The following is a 22,378-nucleotide window of genomic DNA, read 5'->3' as shown; positions in this document are numbered from 1 at the left end:
GCTAGTTATGATTGATGTCTCTTCTCCAAATGATAAACCAATCACCCCAATGATGTAATGTCATTTTAAGAGTGCCATAATCACATTTCTCTCAAACTAGGAGCTCTGATGAGTTCTAATAAAGATTTATGGTAGATTAAAGGCCTTCATAATATCAACAATGGATTGCTCATTTGATGAGAGATTTGATTAGGTAATTTTTTTGGAAAAAGAATATGAGTTTACTAAATATATCAGGCCTGGCTTTGAAGAAGGGCATGGGCCATTCTAAGTAGCAGTCCATCATCCCATCCCCAGAATGAATCATCTTAACTGTATTTGGGAGGTCCTCTCTGACTGTCAAGGTTGAGGCCAGTGGTGGCATACATTCACGGATGGAGCCAAAGCACATTCTCATCCAAAGACACTCTTGCCTTGGGGAGCTCTGGATTGCTTCTGACAGGATATGTTAATGAACATCAGAGAGGCCAATTTAGAAGGTAACTCCAAAGCCTTTTGGTCAGGAGCAATTAATTTCTGCCAACATCTCTTCTTAGGCTATGAACACTCAAACGCGAGATACTATCCACTCCTCTGTTCCTATGTCCACGTGAATGTATTATCCACAGGAGAAACCAACAATCAGGCATGATAATTGTTGAACTCAGCGTAATTCCTCCTAATCTTTAGAGATGGGGAGTTGAAACAGTAACTATAAAATCCTCAGAAATCCTCTCTGTTATGTGAATGTGAAAACCAAAGTGACACCGATGGAGTTAGAGGCAGTATTTACCACAGTACCACATGGCCAGCTAGTTAAATTCAAGTGGAGTGGTTCATGGAGAGGGTTATAACAGAGGTCACCCCCCAAACACTTCAGATGTGACGAGACATTCCGTATTCATGCCAAGGGAACACATCTTAATCACAATATCACCTAAAGCAAGCAAGGGAGAAGAAGTCAGAAGCCAACTATCAAAAAACAAGGGATCTGAGACGCACACAAATTGGGTGTATGAGGGCATCCACGGTCACTCGGTTATGACCAGAATGGTAGTAACACAGAATTCAATATTCCAGTGTCTCACCGCACTTCACCTTCGAGACCAGTATGTGTTCACATGTAGGAGTGGCCAAAAATACCTTCCACTGAAGGAGGCCCAAACCCCATGAAGATGAGCAAAACCTCTCCAGTCACTGTGACCTTCATCAATGTGTTTGGGAACTACCATGTTACAAAATGGCAAATGCATTCCACCTCATGCCCCCCAAACCACCTTTGCCCGAGACCTTGTTTGAGCATTGTCATTTTGCTGGAGAATCAAGAGTGTCACACACAAAACACCACATAATTCAGACACCACAGAGATTCCTTACCACTGCTGGAGGCTTGCTGGGGCCCTGAGCATGCTCTGAGCAGGTATGAATTGGGGGAGAATTCCTCATCGGGGTTGGTATCCATGATTTGATGGGAGGTGTTGCTGTCTAGCAATGGCATCTGGCAGCTAACTGGTGGAGGATTATGGGAGCTAGGCAGCTGAGCAGATGGGAGGAGGCTAGACGAGGATGTAGGTGGAATGGGACGACCTGGGAAAGAGGACAGAGGGGTCAAAGGTCAGCAATGAGTGTCATGAGAGCATCCCAAGAAAGTTACATTGAAACCAGCTCATAATACAAATAGTTTACAAAATGAAATGCTCCAGATGTGTTTTATAGAGTGGTTTGATGTTTTTCCAAGAGTACAAAATTCATATTATAGGTAGTTGCACAGTTTTGGAAAAGGGCGTGAGCAGACACATCCATCTACACGGCTGACACGCAAGCAGTCTGGAGAGCTCTGCTTCCTTCCACCTCCTCGTCATCTAAGTCCTCACCACCTTTCCCTGCTGGTCTTCCTGCTTCTACTCCAGCCACACAACCTATCTGATGCTCCTTTTCCACAGCAACAAGGAGTATATTTTAGAGAGAAATCAGGTCATATCACTCACCTGCGTAGCACCTTCCAATGGCTTTCCATTGCATAGAAAGCAAAATTCAAACTCATTACGATGCCCTACAAGTCCTGCCTACTCAGTCTCCTCCTAGCTGCCTCTCTAGCATCACTTCCCACAGTGACTTTTACAACTATGCACTTGGCCCATTTATTCTACAACCAACCTGATCACCTTAATTTCTACAGCTTGAACACGCCAAGTCATTCCACCTTGAAGGTCTTTGTAGCTCACAGCCCTGTTTGTAGGATATTTCCCACTGCCCCCCAAATGGAAACATTCACAAGCTTGCTTCTTTCCTTCAATCAGGTTTTCCATGTTTGCCTTCTGGAACATTGCCCACTGCCTTCTTGATCTAGCTTATTCTCCTATTTAAATTTCTTCATAGCCATTATCAAGATCTGAAGGTAAGAATCTTATCTATTTTATTCATTCATGTATACCTAATGTCATCCTAGAAATTTATGGAATGAATGCACAAATAATGCAGACCAAAACAATCCATTAGTTTGGGGTAGAAGTGCAGGAAAGGTGGAAAGGGTAACATTCATACCCCAAAAAGCTGGCCAGTTCTCCGACTCTTTCCAGCACATGACGCTTTAGGACACCATGGAGAAACACAACAACAAACACAGCCACTCTGGGCCATGAGAAGGAGCAGCCAGTCTGACAGAAGTCAGGCAGTGACCTGGAGTTGCCCTCAGGTCCAAAAGATCGTCTCCCACATGGAAGGCGGCTGCAACCCCTCTTGCAGGTGGCAGGGAGCCGCTGGCAGTCTAACTGCTGAGTGAAGATCGTGAGCATGTGCACTTTCACCTGCTTCACCCTGACATCTCGGGGTCTCTGCAGTTGCTTGCCTGATAGTTTGTTCACTTGAGGAAGAGATAAAAATGAGCCAAGAGTAGCAGCCTCCAGGATCTGCCCTAAAGCTGGAAACATGGAGGGAAGGGAGAATACTAAGAAGGCAAACTGGAGAGTCAGGTTAGCATTGTAACTCAGGTAGGGAGAAATGTGCTTTCTTGCCTTTAGAAAATTACACACAGAAACATATTTTCACAAACCTCAAGCAGATGCCAATGTTGCTAGTCATTTTTACGATTATACTTTTGGATTTCTTTATCGATGCCTTGAATGTTATTAACGGCTAAGTTTGGTTCAATAAAATACACGTGCTCATTGCTAGACACTGAACATATAAAAATAAGTGAGACACACGATTGCTGTTCTGAGAGCTCACAGTACAGTGGGGAGGCAGATAGACAAATGTGTTGCTTCAGGAGCAGAGGATAAAACCGTGAGATGGTGGCAGGAAATGACGTGGTGCTGTAGGGACAGAGTAAAAGGGATGCTTGGTCCAGCCTGGCCAGGTAGGGGTAGGGACACTCAAAAAAGGATAACAAGGAAAGCAACACTGGAAGCAACCTCCAAAAAGAAGATACAGATTTCTGGAGAGAGAAAAACCAAAGAGCTGAGAAGCATCAAACCACAAGCCTGCTATGCTCTCTGAGGCTGGATGTCAGAGAAAGACACAGGAGGCAAGATACCCTTAACACTGAAAGCTATGGGCTGCTGCTCAGTACATCCTGAAATGAAGATGAATCATCCCTGAAATAGATCAACAGATAAATGGAGTTGGATTTGAAAAATCCAATTCATTCATAGCTGTCTGGGAGCCACATGAGGCATGAGATTCTTGCCAGGAGCTCTGGCAAGGGTGCCGTGGACATATCAGAGAGTCGTCAGAACCAGTGCTAATGCTTGAACAATTTAATTTGCCATAAGTCTCCTTGCAGAAATGCTATTGTTAATATTTACTACTGTTAATAATCACACTGCATGGTAACTACCCACCACTGATAGTGCTTGCTCCCTGCAGGGTGCAGAACCCTGTTTCTGCCAAGGGCCATTTGGATATTCCTAACATCATTCACAAGCCATACAAAATTATCATCTCAAAAATTAGCCTGGTATACATTTATTGAATTTTGAGCCCATCCTTCAGTTGCCTTGGCAGGGCCAGACCAGATGATTTTGCAGGCCTTATATGGTCTATGCACCAGATGTTCTCAATCCTTGCTCCAGCCACCATCTCCTTTGGTCCTCAGGACAATCTTTGGAGATTAGAGTTTCCAAAGAGTCGCATAAAATGAAATAACATATTCCTGCTTCAGAGCTGAGGAAACTGAAGCACAGAGATGCTACACTGCATCATTAACTAAGCAGCAAGGACCAGGTGTCAAACTTGGGTTTGTGTATTCCAAAATCTCCCCTCTAACCACTCTCCATGGTGCTTGCCCAAACAGCAGAGGAACAAAAAAATGATGAAAGTGACATCAAAGTAGCCAGGATATTTATGAGGGATCATGTTTCTAGGTTCCCATCTCCCAATCCCAAGGCACTCTCCAGATTTCAAAAAAGAAACATTTCTTTGAATAACCATTTATAGCAGCTGTCATCTTACAGAGTTCAAAGTTTTCTTGTAATTTTGTTAAGAAGTTCAAAGTGGCTGCTTCATAGCAATGTCGCCCTGTGCCTTTTTCAAGGCTCCTGAACGTGGAGGGGTCCTGCCCAGGCACTGTGAAGTCTGTGTTGACGTCCACTTAGCAGCAAGGCTCTGGGAAGAACAGATTTTAACTCATAATCAATAGGCTTTAAAGTTTGTGTTCTTGAAGCATATCTGAAACTGCACATTGAAGAATAAGGATGGCTGGAAGCCAATTTTTAAATTCTTTTGAGTGACTGAGGTGGAACTGAAGTTCAAGTGCAATTTTCCAGGAGCCTGATATGATAGTTGCTGTGAAATCATTCTTTACATGAACTTTTTGAAATTTTGTTCAGCATGAATTCATTTCATATAGTACAGACAGAACTGCTTTTTAATTTATACAAATACAGACAATGGAAAAGCAGTCATAACACAATGAAAGCGCTGGGGTTACTTCAGTGTATTGAGAATACACATCACAGAACTGTCGGCTTCCTCTTATTCCCTTGCTCCTTTCTTCCCGAGATTTGGTAGCTCCTCCACGGCTGCTTGCTGGTACATGCCGTTACTTGGGTGATTTCTCAGTCTCTAGATCTGCCCCCAGTCAAGCGGAATGCTGGTCTCTATTTGCTATGTCATTTGCTAATTTTGTTCACTTATGCTGCATTTTTCTCCAACGATTCCAACTGACAGATGCCATCTGTATAGACACAGACAGGTTCCAAAGTACAGGGGAGAAAGCTGGAACTGACACAGGCTCACTCTGCAGCCCAGGATTTCTTACAGAAATACTTAGTGTGGGATGGGCATGCAACCAGGCATTATACACTTACATGGTTTCCACCTTATGTACCATGGAAGCCCCTAGACTATCTCACTATTTGGAAGTTCTCTTTCTGAATAGGTATAGAGACTCTGTCAGCAACTTTACAGAAAATTGGGTGTAAATGACCCATTTAAAAAGCAAAATGAAACACACAAAGGCAGCTATATGCCATTCATTAAATTCATAAAGTCTTCTGGATATGTGAGTATATATATTGTGTATGTGTGTATGATGTGTGTTGTGCATGAATATGCATCTGTATATTGTGTGTATGTATGTATGTACACAAGTATGGGTCTTTGTGTGCATTTTATGTGTGTGGGTGTATATGTATCTGGTGGGTGTATATGTATCTGCATATGTGTTTGTGTGTGCATGTGTATATATGTATCATGTGCATGCATGTATGTGTTGTGTACCTGTCTGGGGGTGTGTATGAATATGTGTGTATGGGAATGTACACATGTATGTGTTTACATTGTATATGCATGTCTGCATGTGTGTGAATATTTGCATTTGTATGTTTTCAAAGATCCTTGTGTGTGAATGGATTTCCTATATCTTTTTTTATTTATTTACTTTTGACAGGCAGAGTGGACAGTGAGAGAGAGACAGAGAGAAAGGTCTTCCTTTGCCGCTGGTTCACCCTCCAATGGCCGCCGCAGCTGGCGCACTGTGGCCGGCGCACCGCGCTGATCCGATGGCAGGAGCCAGGTGCTTCTCCTGGTCTCCCATGAGGTGCAGGGCCCAAGCACTTGGGCCATCTTCCACTGTACTCCCTGGCCACAGCAGAGAGCTGGCCTGGAAGAGGGGCAACCGGGACAGAATCCGGTGCCCCAACTGGGACTAGAACCCGGTGTGCCAGCGCTGCAAGGTGGAGGATTAGCCTAGTGAGCAGCGGCACCGGCTGATTTCCTATATCTTTAAACATGGAGAGACTAGTTCAAGCTTTGTAATTTACCTGCTTACACATGGTAAGGTTTTGTGGTGATTTTAGCTCATGAAAATCTTGTGACTGAAGGACTGATAGCCAGCAAAATCAGCTCCATTTTAACTCTGAAACATCGGCAGTAGCTGTTAGCCATGCTGTGTTGAGAAGGATTCTGAGGAAGCCCTCGATCCAAAAGCAAACAGTGCCATTTTCAATCAATAAACTAAAAGACACTGAGGGGTGGGGCAGGGAGCCAATGCTTAGTGCTTATTTGCCATCCCTGCTGTGGTCCTCACTCGTCCTACTTTTGGGCCACACTTGAAAACTTCATCCCCCATCATCTGTAGTTGATGCCATATGGCCCTAGCACTCATTGTCTTCGTGACAGTATCCTCTCTCCTTCCATGGACTTAGATCCAGACACAGTACTTCTGGATCAAAGAGCTCCCATTTCCTCTCAATCCTCAAAGCAATAAATATTATCAGTGAAATTGCCACTCTACCCAACTGTTTTTAATAGATGCACTAATTTATGACAGAAGGCACACAGCAGATAAGTTCCTAAAACTCACTTAAGAGAGTGTCTTTCTGTTTCATTCACAGATTAATGGCAAGCAGATATTAACAGGTTCTGTGTAGACAATGCATAACTAATTTATGTCAGGATACTTGGTAGAAGAGAGAGACATGGTCAGGACATATTCAAGAAATAAAACAGAAGACAGCATTACTAATAACTGCATTAAAAATAATAACTTCAAGCTGGCGCCGCGGCTCACTAGGCTAATCCTCCCCCTAGCGGTGCCGGCACACGGGGTTCTAGTCCCGGTCGGGGTGCCGGATTCTGTCCCGGTTGTCCCTCTTCCAGGCCAGCTCTCTGCTGTGGCCAGGGAGTGCAGTGGAGGATGGCCCAAGTGCTTGGGCCCTGCCCCCCATGGGAGACCAGGAGAAGTACCTGGCTCCTGCCATCGGATCAGCGCGGTGCGCCGGCTGCAGTGCGCTGGCCGCGGCGGCCACTAGAGGGTGAACCAACGGCAAAGGAAGACCTTTCTCTCTGTCTCTCTCACTGTCCACTCTGCCTGTCAAAAAATAAAATAAAATAAAATAAAAATAATAACTTCAAAGACCCGATGATCAATTATATGTGATTTTTCTTTGTGCAAAGAAGCTAAGTAATTCATATATATTTTCTTCATTAATGTTCACAACTTTTCTATGACCAAAATATTTACTATTTTTTCCTCATTTATACGTAAAGAAACAGAGACTTGGAAGGACTAACTTTCCAAATATTGCATGGTTAAGAAGAAGAACTGGGGGGCTGGCGCTGTGGCGCAGCGGGTAAGGCCGCCGCCTGCAGAGCCCGCATCCCATATGGCCACCGGTTTGAGTCCTGGCTGCTGCACTTCCCATCCAGCTCTCTGCTATAGCCTGGGAAAGCAGTAGAAGATGCCCCAAGTCCTTGGGCCTCTGCACCCCCATGAAAGACCTGGAAGAAGCTGCTGGCTTTCTCTCTCTCTCTCTCTCTCTCTGCCTCTGCCTCTGCCTTTGTCTCTCTGTAACTCTGCCTTTCAAATAAATAAATAAATAAATAAAGAAGAACTGGGATTTGAACCTGGAGCTCAAGCTGTGAATGGTTCACTCTACTCTTCCCACATACGGCAAGAGTGACTGCTAAAAAATGAGTAACATATGAATTCCAAACTCATGGGTCCCCTTCTGGAATGTACAACAGAGCTCCCCCAGAAGGAAGTAATTAAGCATGGGCAGAAATGAGGATCTTCCTGGAAATAGCTACAGTGACTGCTTAAACAGAACAAGTGATTTGTAAGGACAGAAATTCTCCAGTCAAAAGCTGAAAACCCTCTGTGACTTCCTCAGTTTAAGAACTTAATGTAAATAGGGCTTTTGTGTAAAAATTGAATACTGCAAAAGTACTCTGTTAACATAGGTAAAACTGTTGGCTAGAGGATGGCAGCAATCACCTTTCTGGTCTTTCCTAATACTTGCCACCTGTCTCACAAAATTCTCCACTCATCCCAATTGTCTGAAGTTTGTGAAGTCCGATTTTGGGAAGTACAATGGAAGTAAAATTTATATTGTAGCATAAGTAGAGATAAATTCAATATTTGAGATAGTGCCTTCCTTTTCCTTGGAGTCAAAGATTTTTTTGAAAATGGTTCTACTTGCCATCAATTTCCAGAGGCATATTTTTCAGGACGGAGCAATCAGTGTTCAAGTTCTGCCTGGTTCTGCCGTTCAAACCTGCACAAGGCTGTGGGACAGGGCAGTCTTCATCAGGATATAACGGGATGCCCTGGGGCACTGGGGCATCACAGGCGGGGCTACCATGCATACATGTATCTATGTATCCATGGAGTTGCCTGACACCAACTCCAGCGGGATTCCCTGTCTCCAGCTGATCTTATTCCCCACCAGTGGAAGGTGAATAAAGCCACAGCATGTCTGTTGGGTCTATTTCACGTATTCCACATGAGGCTCTGTGATTTTACTTATATTCCTTCCCTTCCACGATTATCACAACACTGTCAGCTGTTTATCAAGTGTAGAGACCAGGGGATGCTAACAACACATGGAGGGGTTGGAACCAAGATCTGAATGCAGGTCAGTGTATTGGCACAAACTACAATGGGCTATTCCCAAACTAAAAGCTGTCTCTCAAACAACTTCAATTACTGGTTTCATTACAACCACCTAACCTTTTCTCATTTTCTGTTCTGCCTGGAATGAAACCTTTATCTCCAATGCATGTGATCATCTAGTTGTTTTTTACATGTATATATTTTAGCCTTATTCCTGCCTTATTTCTCTCTGTGTACTGTGCAATCCATTCCTACCTTCTTAGCCCATTCTGTTTTATCTGTTATCCAAAGCACAAGGGGTGGAATAGAGAAAGCAGACTTTGGAGGTAGGTGGATGAAGCTCTGCTGCTTATTCTCTTACTGAAGAGTTTAAGAAACTTAGTTCACCTCTCTGATGATACACCTTCTCCACATGTTGTTGTGAAGAGCAGAGATGCTACAGGAAAGGCCCAAAGAGCTGGGTTTGAAAATATGGTAGGTGCAAGGACCTAGGAGGAGCCCACGAAATGCTGCTATGGATTCCAGTTAGTTCACAAGCACCTATTGTGCATACACGGCTGAACCACAGCTCAGGAGGCTATCATCCTTTCCTTTTAGGCTGAATTGGTGAAGCTGAAACAAGTGTAGCCTCTTGCCACTCAAGGAGAGAGCTGGCCTGAAAATGGAGTCAATATGGAGGACAGTAGAGACATGAGATGAAGCAAGAGACATTCCTGATGATACTGCGAGACACCTGGATTCAGCCAGGCCTGAGGCAACTCTGACCTGTTCAAATGCATATCAATTTATTCTCTATCCTACCCTCTTTTATTTTCATTAACCCAGGTTGAGATGGGTTTTATCATTTAGAACAAATGGTACCCTGCCAAAAACTGATCACTCAGCCCAAGCAAGGACATTACTTTGTTAATGCCACCCAATTATTTAGGAGAAAATATGGAAATATACTTCAGGTCTTCTGCTTGTGAAATTATAAAACTATTCTTTTCCTTTTATAAAGATATTTATTTTTAGAAAGACAGTGACATGGAAAGAAGCATGTGCATACACTCACAGACACACACAAACACAATCTTCCATCAACTGGCTCACTCCCCAAATGCCCACTACAACTAGGGCTGGGTCAGGCCAAAGCCAGGAGCATGGAACTCTGTGTGGGTACTCCACGTGCACTGCAGGGACACATATACTTGGGGCATCTTCTGCTACCTTCCCAGGGACATTCACAGAGCAGGAAGCAGAGTAGCCCAGACTCAGACAGGTGCTCTAATACATGACCCAGGCATTCCAAGCAGTGGCTTCACCTGCTGTGCCACAAGGCCTTTGCTGATTTTCATGTTCTTTATGCTGACTTCCTTCATGTTATATCATGAGAAACTGAACATATGGGGTCTCAGAGAATCCACCCATGACTAGAAGTATCTAATCCATTTGTAAGAATATTATGACCATCAAGGAGTAAAGAAGAGATGCAGGCAGATGACTGTCCACTTGCTACCAATCCAGCATACACTTACGGCAGTGTTCTGCCATCAGCATGGGAGAGAAATGCAGAGCAACCTCTAATCCACACTAGGACCCATGTAATCACATTGAAATTGGGGTATAAAATTCCTTGTATTTTAAACTTAATAAAGAGAAGAGGGGCAGGCATTTCATAGAGTAGTTAAGATACTGCTTGGCATATCTGCATTCCATTTCAGAGTGCCTAGTTTCAAGGCCTGGCTCTGCTCCCAGTTTTAGGTTCTTGTACACCGTGGGAGGCAGCACTGATGGCTCACATAGTTGGGTTGTTAGCACCGATATGAGAGACCTGGATTGAGTTCCCAGCTTCTGGCTTTGGTCTGACCCAACCCTGCTGTTGTAGCTAACAGAGGGGTCAAACAACAGAAAGCGAAATCTCTTTCTCTGTGTCTACTTCTCTTTTTGTCTTCCTTTCAAATAAAATACTTTTTAAAGAAAGGACAAAAGTAAATTAATTATAATTACAAAATACACAATGACCTTAAGTAAATAGACTCTTAAAATAGTGGCATATTACATTTTATTTCTTACTTATATTTTATATTTAATTATATTATACATTTGTGTAATTCTACCTACCCACCGAGCAGTTCACTTGTTCCATCTATCTGTATTCCTGACAGCAGGCTGCTACTATTAAGTGCCAGTCTTAGGCTAGATAAGTCACTCTCAGCTGGGTCAATTTTTTGCTCCACAGGGAGCATGCGGCAATGTCTGGACACATTTTGGTTGTCACAATGGGATGGGGGAAGGGTGCTACTGGCATCTAGTGGGTAGAGAACAGGCTGCTGCTAAACATCCTATAAAGCACAGGACAGTCTCACACAACAAGGAGTTATCCACCTTTGACAGTCAATAGCACGGAGGCTGAGAAACCTGGGTTAGCACAGCATGTGTGATGGCTTTAGGTAAGGATACTTTATGGTACAGGTTCAATTTTTAAGTAACTATTTTTTTCCAACTGTTAAGAACTGGACAGAAATTAAACGTGAAAACTGATTCAGCCAGCTCCTTGCTCCCTCCCCATCCAAGTAAAGATCAAGAAAACAAATTTAAATTACAATTGGGAAATTTACATCAGAGAGTGGCAAATTCTGCTTAAAGTGAGGTTAAAGCATGATGCAGGAAGTTCCAGCACGCCTTTCTCCAGAGGTGGGACAGACTTTTTGTCAAGAGAGAGTTGGGCCGCCTTTACAGATTCTAGGCAGAACATCCCAACTGGGTTTTAGGTTATTGAACCTTACCTGAGGAATTTTCATTACGACCTCTTATGTCTTGCAGTGAGGCAATATCAGCTTAAGTGGGTTTGCTCTCTTCCACATCACCCTGTGTAAAATTTTTATTTTTACAGCAGAAGACCTAATTGCCCTCTTCATTTACACTTCACTGAACTCACTAAAGCCCAGTTAAGCATTTTCTGGAAAACAAATCGTTTTCAGATGGCCTTGGCAAAACTATCCTGATTGTGCACAAGCCAATATACCTAATTTATTTCAAGGGTGGAAGGCTATTGGACTTGCCCCAATTAAAGGGCCTTGTGCAAGAGAGCAAACATGAACTGTCATCACAGCTTGGAGCTCTTTGCATTTGGGTGTCGTTACTCTATCTCACCAGCAACTCGCATGTCTATATATCACATCTTCCTGAAACCACTGCACTCCAGGAGGTATCAAATATAGATCAAGATACATATACAGAGTAGAGTTTATTTCTGAAATAATATGATTTCCATAATGTTCTAATGCTGGCCCTTGAATGTTCATGAGGTGAAATTCAGGGAACCTTTGCAGCTTCCTCTTGCAAAGACACAAATCTACACTATCTGTAGCGACACAACTATTTATCAAAAGGCAAAGAACCTTCCAGCACCTTCTGATCAGAAATTCCAAGAGGCTTGACACATAGCTCATAATTACATCTCCCGTCTTCTCTAAGATGACACGGTACTGTCACTGGAGTGATGTGTGGTTGCCTAGGTCAGTGCTATTAGTAGAACTTACTGGGCTGATGGACATGCTCCATGTCTGCAATGTTTAATACATGTAGCTAATAAACACTGGAAATGTGGCTAGAGCTGCTCAGGAACTGGGTATTTGATTTTACTGAATTTTAATTGACTTAGAAAGACATGGTCACATGGGTACCATACTAGACACACCATCTACACGATGGTTCTAGGTTTCTAGCAGCTGGTATCTCTCATGTCTGTATTTCTCACCTCCATACCAGAGCCAACATATTTCTGAATGTACAACTTTGCTCCTTCTCCCATCTCTCTCAAGACTCTCCACAACCTACAGTTCAAATTCTTGCTTGGCCATTAGCTCTTGATAAGCACCCTGTATTCTAAACCAAAGCAGCTGCACAACTGAATATGCATCTTTCATCCCTCCCTGTTCATACACCATTTTCCCTTTTCCTTCTGAAAACTTCCTTAAAGACTTAGCTTAAGTGCTATCTTCTTTCTAACTCTTTTATGATCCTCCCATCCACTGCCAGGATTCACTTTTATCATCATTTAAGTACCATGTTAGCCTATGTAGATGTCTAAATGTCAGGCTCATTCTTAGACTGTCAGTGACTTTGGGTAGAGATTTTTGATTGTACATCTTTGTATTCCAGTACCCAGCAAAAAGCCTATACACAGTAAATAGCACCACGATTTATTGACTGTTAGGATCACTCCACATTTATTGGAATTCAATGCTATTGGCATTGACTGTTGAATGCTATGGCTATTTGTCCCAGGTTTTAAGTGACTCTTAGAATGTAATTATTTTGCTAAAAAGAAATGACCATTTTTTAAAAATGTATGTTGTTATTTTAATTAAATATTCTAAAAATATTAATTCACTACTTCTTTTGGTACTCAAATGAAGAAAGAGGAGTTTGCCAGCACCTTGGAAGAAAAGTGAATTAGTAGATTTTTAAAAAAAATTTATTTATTTATTTATTTGATAGGTAGAGTTATAGACAGAGACAAAGAGAAAGGTTTCCTTCCATTGGTTCACTCCCCAAATGGCTGATACTAATCCGAAGCCAGGAGCCAGGTGCTTCTTCACCCATGTGGGTGCAGAGACCCAAACACTTGGGCCATCCTCCACTGCCTTCCCGGGCCACAGCAGAGAGCTGGACTGGAAGAGGGGCAACCAGGACAGAATCTGGCGCCCACAAGGGATGCCAGTACCGCAGGTGGAGGATTAACCAAGTGAGCCACGGCGCTGGCCCCAAATTATTAGATTTATTAAGAGACAGCTTGTCAGTCTCCAGAGCAGCACCTTTAAGGCATTTACCAGGGTGGTGGTGTGATGAGCTTTTTTGGCTCATCTTCAGACTTCAGAACCTAACTCTTGTGTAAGATGGGATTCCACTCTAATTAGAAAAGCTTCTTGCCCCAGGGAACCACTTGGGAGATGTGACATGATCCAACAGTGTAAGATGAAAGTGCTTAACTGGGTGGGCAACGTAGTTACTTACAGAGTTGCCTCCTTGTGCTATTTCCTTGCCCTCCTGGAACCCATATTACCCTTTCAGAAGAGCTTAGTTGGGAGATGGGACTTCTGGAGAAAGGTTTAAAGAATTCATAAACCCAGGCTCAAACTTAATGTCCAAAGGGTCCCTTTGGAAAACATACCTTTCTTGATTCAAGGGAACTGATCTTACTCATTTCTCACTTGCTGTTTCCTTCATGAGGTTCTTGGTATATGGAGACAATATTGCCAAATGCTAAGACTGATTCAGCTCTTATGAAACACCAAGCATTATCTTCAAGGACTTTAGATTTATTATTACCTTTTTAAAGATTTATTTATTTGAAAGTCAGAATTACAGAGATTGAGGAAGAGACATAGAGAAAGAGATCCAAAGGGCCACAATGGCTGGAGCTGGGCCAGGCTGAAGCCAGGATCCAGAAGCTTCATCCAGGTCTCCCGCGTGGGTACAGGGCGTGGGTACAGGGGCCCAAACACTTGGGCCATCCTCTGCTGCTTTCCCAAGTGCATCAGCAGGGAGTTGGATCAGAAGCAGAGAAACCAGAACTCAAACTTACACCCAAACAGGATGCCGGCACTGCAGACAGAAGCTTAACTCGCTATGCCACAGAACCGGCCCCGTACATTTGTTATTATACTGAGTCTCACAAGAGCCCTTTGTGGTGGGTAGTGTTACCTTCATCTCAAAGATGAGGGAACTGGGGTTGGTGCTGTGGAGTAGGGGGCTAGGCCTCTGCCTGTGGCACCAGCGTCCCATATGGGCACTGGCTCTAGTCCTGGCTGCTTCTCTTCTGATCCAGCTCTCTGGTATGGCCTGGGAAAGTAGTGGAATATGACCCAAGTGCTTGGGTCCCTGCACCCATGTGGGAGACCAGGAAGAAGCTCCTGGCTCCCGGATGTGGACCAGCCCAACTTCGGCTGTTGTGGCCATTTTGCGGAGTGAACCAGCAGACGGAAGACATTCCTGTTTCTCTGTCTGTAACTCTGTTTCTCTGTCTCTAACTCTCTCTCTCAAATAAATAAAAAAAAGATGAGGGAACTAAACCACTGATGAGGTAAGTTGGTTGGGAGGAATATTTTGAACACAGGCATTCTGACTCGAGAACTTACACCACATGGTACAGGAAATGATGATAGACTTTAATTAAGACCTGTACCAACAAAATACCAGTTGCAGGTAAGACTATGTAACTGGCACTGGAACCAGAATGAAGTTTAAATCCTGATTCTGCCACTGAATGGCTGGGTGACTTTGAGCAACTCTTCTAACCTTGTATTCAACTGCTTGATAAATAACATGTGTACAAATGTACTTCGCTGGTTACTGTAAGCATCAAATGAGATGATTATATAAACTTTCTGTAATAAATGGCAAGTGTTATTAGCATGCATAAAAAGGATAAGGGTAGCTGTCCCATTCCCTTGCCAGAGCCTTTTGGGGTTTAAATAATAACACATATGAGAGTATATTGCAAATGGTAAAGTGCTCTACAAATGGCAACTGTTTTCATTCTCATTATTGGAAGTTTTCCTTTCCAAAGGCTTTGCAGATAGCAAATAGTTCTCAACTGGTCTGTGTTTTGCTATGTGCTTTAGGGACAACAAAGATAAAACACGGGCTCCAGGCAGCAGATGTATGAACTACTTCATCTCTTTGCTGCTCAAATTCAAAGTACCTTACCCATCCCTCATTGAATGACCCTTAAAAGGATGCTAAGATTGTTGCCTTGAGACTCCACCCATGAATGGCTAATAATAAGGCTGAAAAACTCACTCCCAAAGATAAAAAGGTTTTGAAAGGTCTCAACCACAATAGGGCTCATACTACAGTGGAAAAGACTAATAATCACTAATATTTCCTGAACACTAACGATGTTCCAGGCATTATGATGAGCATATACCATAGTTTGGAATTTATGTAATCCCTTCAACAATACTATCTGGCAGGTACAATTATTATCCCTATTCTATAGATGATCAAACTGAGGCTTGTAGGTATCAAGGCATTTGAGAAAAGTCACACAATATGTAATGGGCGAAGTCAAAATACTAATTCAGGTATCTCTAATCAAAGTGCTTGGTCACATAGAACCAGTGCACTGCTAGAGCATAAAGAGAGAAGAGCAACTAGTTGCAGCTCAGGTAAGGTAGCGAGGCTGATTAGAAAAGATAGTACTGTGGAGCTGATGAAATATGTAGTCGTCGCCACGCATTTTCAGCTTTAAATTTCTACAGTCTGTAAATATTCTTCTGTCTACATGACAAGTATGGAGATCAATAACTGGCCCAAGCTTATACAAGATGCTATATCCTACCAAATCCAACAATGCCACCTGTATCTTCCCCAGCTTCTCCAATCCCGGCTTACTTTCTTGAACAAGGTCAGAATGACCTTCAAATGTCTCTCTCCTGTCCCTTCAGAGGCAGGTACTTTCTGGGTTACTCAGAATATTCCCCTGGAAAACCTCTGCATCGATATGGAGGGCTGGAGGCAAGAAATCAATCATCTTAGGAGGCAACATGAAGCATCAAGAGAAATGCAGGAGAACTAACTCTACAATGGGGAACATGATAATCATGCCAACTGTATACACCAACTCCATGCTCACTCAGCTTGAGGACTTGGTTCTAAGTGACTGATTCCTGTCTGAAGTAGCACACTGATTAGTTGTTGGAAAGATGTGGACAGAGAAAGGCTTCCGTGAGTTTCCATGATTTCCATGTAGTCTAGTGGTGTGCTGGATGAAAAAGGGATCATAAGCAACCTCAAAGGAAGTTGTCCCGTGCATGTATATGCATCCGTGTGCACATGCATGTATATATATATATATATATATATACACAGAGAGAGAGAGAGAGACAGGCTTGGAGCAGGCTCTCTCTCTCTAAATTGACTCGAGTCAGCAACATTAATATGCACCCACAGGGCACTGTTGGCCAAGTCTCTATTTTCATAAATAATGCCTTCCTTGCCTTTTACAAGCCTGTTTGAAGACCTGCAGTGTATCCTGGCTACAATTCAAAGCCCATCTAATGAAAGTACCTCCACTGTCAGCAATGTTAATGTCACTTTAAAGAGTGTGAAATGTTGCTAAATGTGTCAGGAAACAATTAGATAACATAAGAGGCATGTTTTCTCAGTGCACAGAGAAATATATTATGCAGGCAGGAGATAAACGCAAAGTTTTCTGAGCTCCAGCATATTCAGCACTACCCGCACCCCCCCTTTAATCCAACAGAGAAATTGTTTGGCAAGAGTAAGCCCTGTTTCAAATACTTGGAGAAGGGAGAAAGGCCTGCTTTGCCTCTGACTGCTGTCGCTTGAGCCGTGTGCTATCAGGCTCAGCGAGATACAAACAGTATTCCACTCAAATTAAATGTGTGCCCTCCTAATTAGCATTATAAATATAGGCTTCTCTGAGCCAGAGTTGATAAAATTACAGCGTTGGGCTGGAAAGCAACCGGCAGCGCTCCCATGTCCACACAATAGCTGTGGCGTTTGCACGGTTAGCACAAGTCCCCCAGAGCCTGCCCCCCCATATTCCAAGGTCAACCTGGGAAAGGAAGGTAAATGCCAAGTGAGCTGACATTAGGACAGGCATTTGGGCCCACATGCAATCTGTTCTTTGAATGTGATGAAGTAAGGTCTGGCTCCTAAGCCCTGAGGAGACCAGTTCTCAGTGCAAAGCTTCTTTGCAGAACATTGTCATCTCGACCACCTGTGGGCTTCCAGATGGGACCGCAAAAGCGTAAGCAAAGGCTAACGAAAATCCATTTCTCCCATGGTCTCCACGTGGGACACCACTCTCCACGGTTCTGAAACATAAACGTGGACTTGGAAATGCTTTCTTTCTCCGTAACTTTGAGATGTGTCTGCCCAACTTCTCGGCAGGATCTTAAATTAGGAGAAGGAAGTGACAGAGGATAAGAGACAAAGGAGGGAGAGGGTAAGCAGAGACACAGAGACTCTGGAACAGCCATAAATCTGTGTGACTGTCAGGGGGCGAGAAGGAGAGAGGATTTATTTAGACATGGTTATGAAATAATCATAGTTGCCAAGAAAGAAGCAGCTACCAATCAGGGCTGAAGCTCTCAAAGATACATGGTGAGTGAGGAAGTTACATGTCAGGAAAGCCAACGGTGTACACCACAGTCAGGAGAAAACAGGTTTCGGTGGGCTTTTGGCAAACCCCAAAACAGCAGAAGAGATGGGATGAAGTAGTAACATCAGTTTAACTCACGCAAAAATGCTCTGACTTTTTTTTTTTTTTTTTCTTACAAAAATGGTTCACAATGGACACAGAGAAAAGACTGCTGTGGCTAGTAGTTCACATTAGTTTCACAATTCATGTTGTTCTACCATACTGGTCAAGTCTCAAAAGTTGGGACTAAGGTTCTATTTCAAATAGCTTTTTAGCTATCACTTGGTCTTTCACTGAGATGAGCAAAAGTCCTAGAATCATCTATATTGGATAAACTGGTTCCAGAGAGAAACTTAGATAATATCACTGACCCACCATTTTAATCCATGCTGACAAAACTGTTGTTCTGAGAAAGAACGTAATTTTTTTTTTCAGGCCACAAATAAAGTTAATGACCTGAGTCCAAGGCTCTTGTTTGCTAAATGATGCTAATCAAGTTGGGGGACAAACAGAATCCATAAGTTCAAGTTAGGATAAAGAAATTTTGGTTTCAGAGAATATTATACTAGTAGACTAAGATTCTACAATTCTAATGCACAATGTGCAAAATAGCATCTCCCATACCCTCCTAAAAATCCAACTCACAAGCAATGTTAGATTCTTATTTTCTTTTTCTTTTTTTATAATTGCTGAGTATTTTTTAATTTATTATTATTTATTTATTTGAAAGAGTTACCCAGAGAGAGGAGAGGCAGAGAGAGAGAGAGAAAGAGAGAGAGAGAGAGAGAGAGGTCTTCCATCCGATGGTTCACTCACTAGATGGCCTCAATGGCTGGCGCTGCACCGATCCAAAGCCAGGAGCCAGGAGCCCCCTCCTGGTCTCCCATGCGAATGCAGGGGCCCAAGAACCCGGGCCATCCTCCACTGCCCTCCCGGGCCACAGCAGAGCTGGACAGGAAGTGAAGCAGCCAGGCTTCGAACTGGTGCCCACATGGGATGCCGGCGCCCCAGGCCAGGGCACCAACCCACTGCGCCACAGCGCTGGCCCCCAATTTTTTTTTTTTTTTTGACAGGAAGAGTGGAACAGTGAGAGAGGGAGACAGAGAGAAAGGTCTTCCTTTGCCGTTGGTTCACCCTCCAATGGCCGCCGTGGCCGGCGCACTGTGGCCAGCGCACTGCGCTGATCTGATGGCAGGAGCCAGGTACTTATCCTGGTCTCCCATGAGGGGCAGGGCCCAAACACTTGAGCCATCCTCCACTGCACTCCCTGGCCACAGCAGAGAGCTGGCCTGGAAGAGGGGCAACCGGGACAGAATCCGGCGCCCCGACCAGGAGTAGAACCCAATGTGCCGACGCCGCTAGGTGGAGGATTAGCCTAGTGAGCCGCGGCACCGGCCCCAAATTCTTATTTTTTAAATGTTCTTTGCAACACTGAGTTTTCTCAAGATGCAAACATGTGTCCCAGCAAAGAAGAGTTCCATGATCAAGTCACTTGTGTAGTATGGGCAAGGATGAGAACATGTCCAGATGACAGGAAATCGTCTTCTATGTTCACAGGAGCACATCTTGTTTGGTTGGTCCATTCCCACATTCTAATGAGTCCAGGTGAGACAAAGAGTTTTCCAAGGGAAGAAGTTCAGGTCTATGTATGTATTAGGAGTAACTTAGTAGATGAAAAGCCCGCAGCTCTTTAAGACTTGTAAAGAAGTGAGGAAAGCTGCAGCAATCCTCTGCTAACTGAGGAGTGACCCACAGAGGAAGCAACGTACTTTTATCAGGTGAGATGTCACTGCTAGGAACTAGATACATGGGAGGCAGATTCAGCATCATACACATTGCTGTTACTCATCCTTCCCCTTTATGTAATTTCTATCCATTATTACAGTTCCTTAGGCACAAGCTTTATCATTCTTTTCAGTGTATAGTCTACTTTTTTCATTAATTCACTCAGTGCACATTTATTGAATAACTACTACATTTCAGGCTCTCTTTTAGGCTAGAATATTGATCTAGGACAGTGATTATGGAATCTTCCTTGTTCTTTAAAATTTTTCCATCTCCCAAAGCACCTGACAAAGTCAGGAACTTGTGTGTAGGAATTCATTAAGAAGTATTTGTCAGCAAAATGGATAAACATGCAAAGAGGTACCTAACAACAGCTGAATAAGATGAGAATCAACACTTTTGTGTGAGATAATGAGCTCCTTATCACAGGAGTTATCTTAGCTGTCCTGAGCAGCTCTCCTGAGCAGGGCCATGGACAGACAGTGTTTTGCTACTCAGTGAGAGGATTGTAGGTCCTTTAAGCACAGTTCCAGTTCTAAATCCCCATGATTTTGTGAACACGCTTATCATTGTCCCATGGAGAAAGAGGACCATTTAGAAGATGCCTCAACAGTAAACAGTCTGCTCAGATATTCTCCCTGTCCCTCCAGGTACCACAGACACGGCTACCTTCCAGCCTTCTGCATAACTGGAAAATTTTAGATCCCAGTTGAAGACTTAGACCCATATAGACTCACATATCCTTAGATGACTTAATTTTATTTAAAGGAAACATGTCCGTGTGTGGAAGCTTAAGCTCAAATTAATTATAACAAGTGTAATATTTGGCCAACCTTAGCCTCATGACTCAACATTCCCGCTTGATCCGTTTCCAGAGCTAAATGAGAGCCTATAACCATTCCCCACGTAATAATGCTTTTTGCTTTTATGAATGCTTTCATCTGTGGATCTCAAAGCATGGTGCAAGCAGTAATTAATGTTCACCTAGGAGGTAAGGATGTATTTCCCTGGCTAATTTGGCCAAGAGGGGCAGGAGGGGGCAACAGTCAGTGCCTGGGCAGAAACCAGAAAGGTGGGCTTCCCATTGCCCTTTTTTGTGATCCTTTTTTTTTTTTTTTTTTTTGTGATCCTTTTTTTTGATCCTTTTTTGTGATCCCAGTAAACTACTCACACTGCTTATTTAAGGAAGAGTTGGCACAGGTGTACCTAAACGAAAATACTTTCTTTCTAGTCTAAGATGATTAGGCAGATGATAAAAGACTAGTGGGGATTTCCATCAGAGTCCCTAGACTTTGAATTCTCTCTCTCCTGCATCTCCCTCTTACTTCCCTACTGTCCCTTCCACCCTCCTTCCTTTTCTTCTCTCCTTTTTTTCTACACATATTCTTTGAGGGCTATGTATGTCTGGCTCCGCTGCAGGGACTAGATATGAAGTGAAGAACCAAAAGCTTTGTCTTCTTGGAGCTTATACTCTGGAGGAGACTGTTTTTAACACACAATAGCAAAACTGACACCAAATAAAAAAACCAGCAAAACATATTTACAGATACATATAGGAGAATACTTCCAACATTCCATGGAAAAATGAAATTAAAAGATTAATTTATTTTGGTGAAAAAATTTTGAAATCCATGCACTTCTTTTTCATAATATGCATTTTCATGAACTTTTTGAAATATTCTGCTATGCATGCATATATTAAAAAGTTATCACAAAAATCAGGGAGAATGTGTACTATAAAAATGTGTATTACAGGGGCCGACTCTGTGGAATAGTGGGTTAACGCATTGGCCTGAAGCGCCAGCATTCCACATGGGTGCTGGTTCGAGACCTGGCTACTCCACTTCCGATCCAGCTCTCTGCTATGGCCTGGGAAAGCAGTAGAAGATGGCCCAAATCCTTGGGTGCCTGCACCCGCATGGGAGACCTGGAAGAACCTCCTGGCTCCTGACTTTGGATTGGCGCAGATCCAGTTGTTGCAGCCAACTTGGAAGTGAACCAGTGGATGGAAGACCTCTCTCTCTCTGCCTCTCTTTGTGTAACTCTTTCAAATAAATAAATCTTAAAAAAAAATCTGTATTACAAAAAACACTACACATAAGTTTATTTTGGTGCAGAAATTTTTGAAACCTATCTTTATTTCCATTTTTTCCCATGAATTTTTTGAAATCCTCTTGAATATACAGCAAAAACAGAGAAAGATAAAGGGAACAGAAATGGCAGAGTAGGGGTCTAAAGTGGGTGCTACTTAACGTAAGGAAGGAAGACCTTCCAGTCATGACATTTAACAGTAACTGACAGACATGAGGGAGGAAGCCATACTGATACCTAAGGGAGCACACTATAGATGCAAGCAACAGTTCTGAACATGCTTGGTGTATTCCAGGAACAGCTGGCAGGCCAGGGAGCCTGGACTGAAATCAGAAGGGGAAGGAGGAAGCCCAATAAGCCACACTGCCAGGTCTTTGGCTTTCACTCTGGGAAATTGTGAGGTGGTTCCAAGGGAGCAGTCATGTGACCTGATGCATGGTTTAGCAAAATCATGTTAACTGTTGTGTTAATAACACACCTATGGGAAGGGCAGAAGTAGGGAAAAGGTGCTTGTTGTACTCAGCTGAACA

General features: G+C 43.2%; 1 protein-coding gene across 22 annotated transcripts in view; it reads right to left on the bottom strand.

Moving 5' to 3' along the window:
- Positions 1 to 22,378, bottom strand: part of TENM2 (teneurin transmembrane protein 2) — a 1,294,348-nt gene that overhangs the window by 379,299 nt on the left and 892,671 nt on the right. For 21 of the 22 annotated variants that reach the window (XM_051844425.2, XM_051844426.2, XM_051844423.2 and 18 more), the window contains one exon: positions 1,357 to 1,566. The exons of the other annotated variant lie outside the window; for it this stretch is intronic. In XM_051844425.2, coding sequence (XP_051700385.1) covers positions 1,357 to 1,566 — 210 coding nt within the window. The remainder of the gene's footprint in view (positions 1 to 1,356; positions 1,567 to 22,378) is intronic. 22 annotated transcript variants of the gene reach the window in all.

The sequence above is a fragment of the Oryctolagus cuniculus genome, chromosome 6 (genome assembly GCF_964237555.1).
Source record: "Oryctolagus cuniculus chromosome 6, mOryCun1.1, whole genome shotgun sequence".
Lineage (NCBI taxonomy): Eukaryota > Metazoa > Chordata > Mammalia > Lagomorpha > Leporidae > Oryctolagus > Oryctolagus cuniculus.
This window is presented reverse-complemented; position numbering and strand designations above follow the sequence as displayed.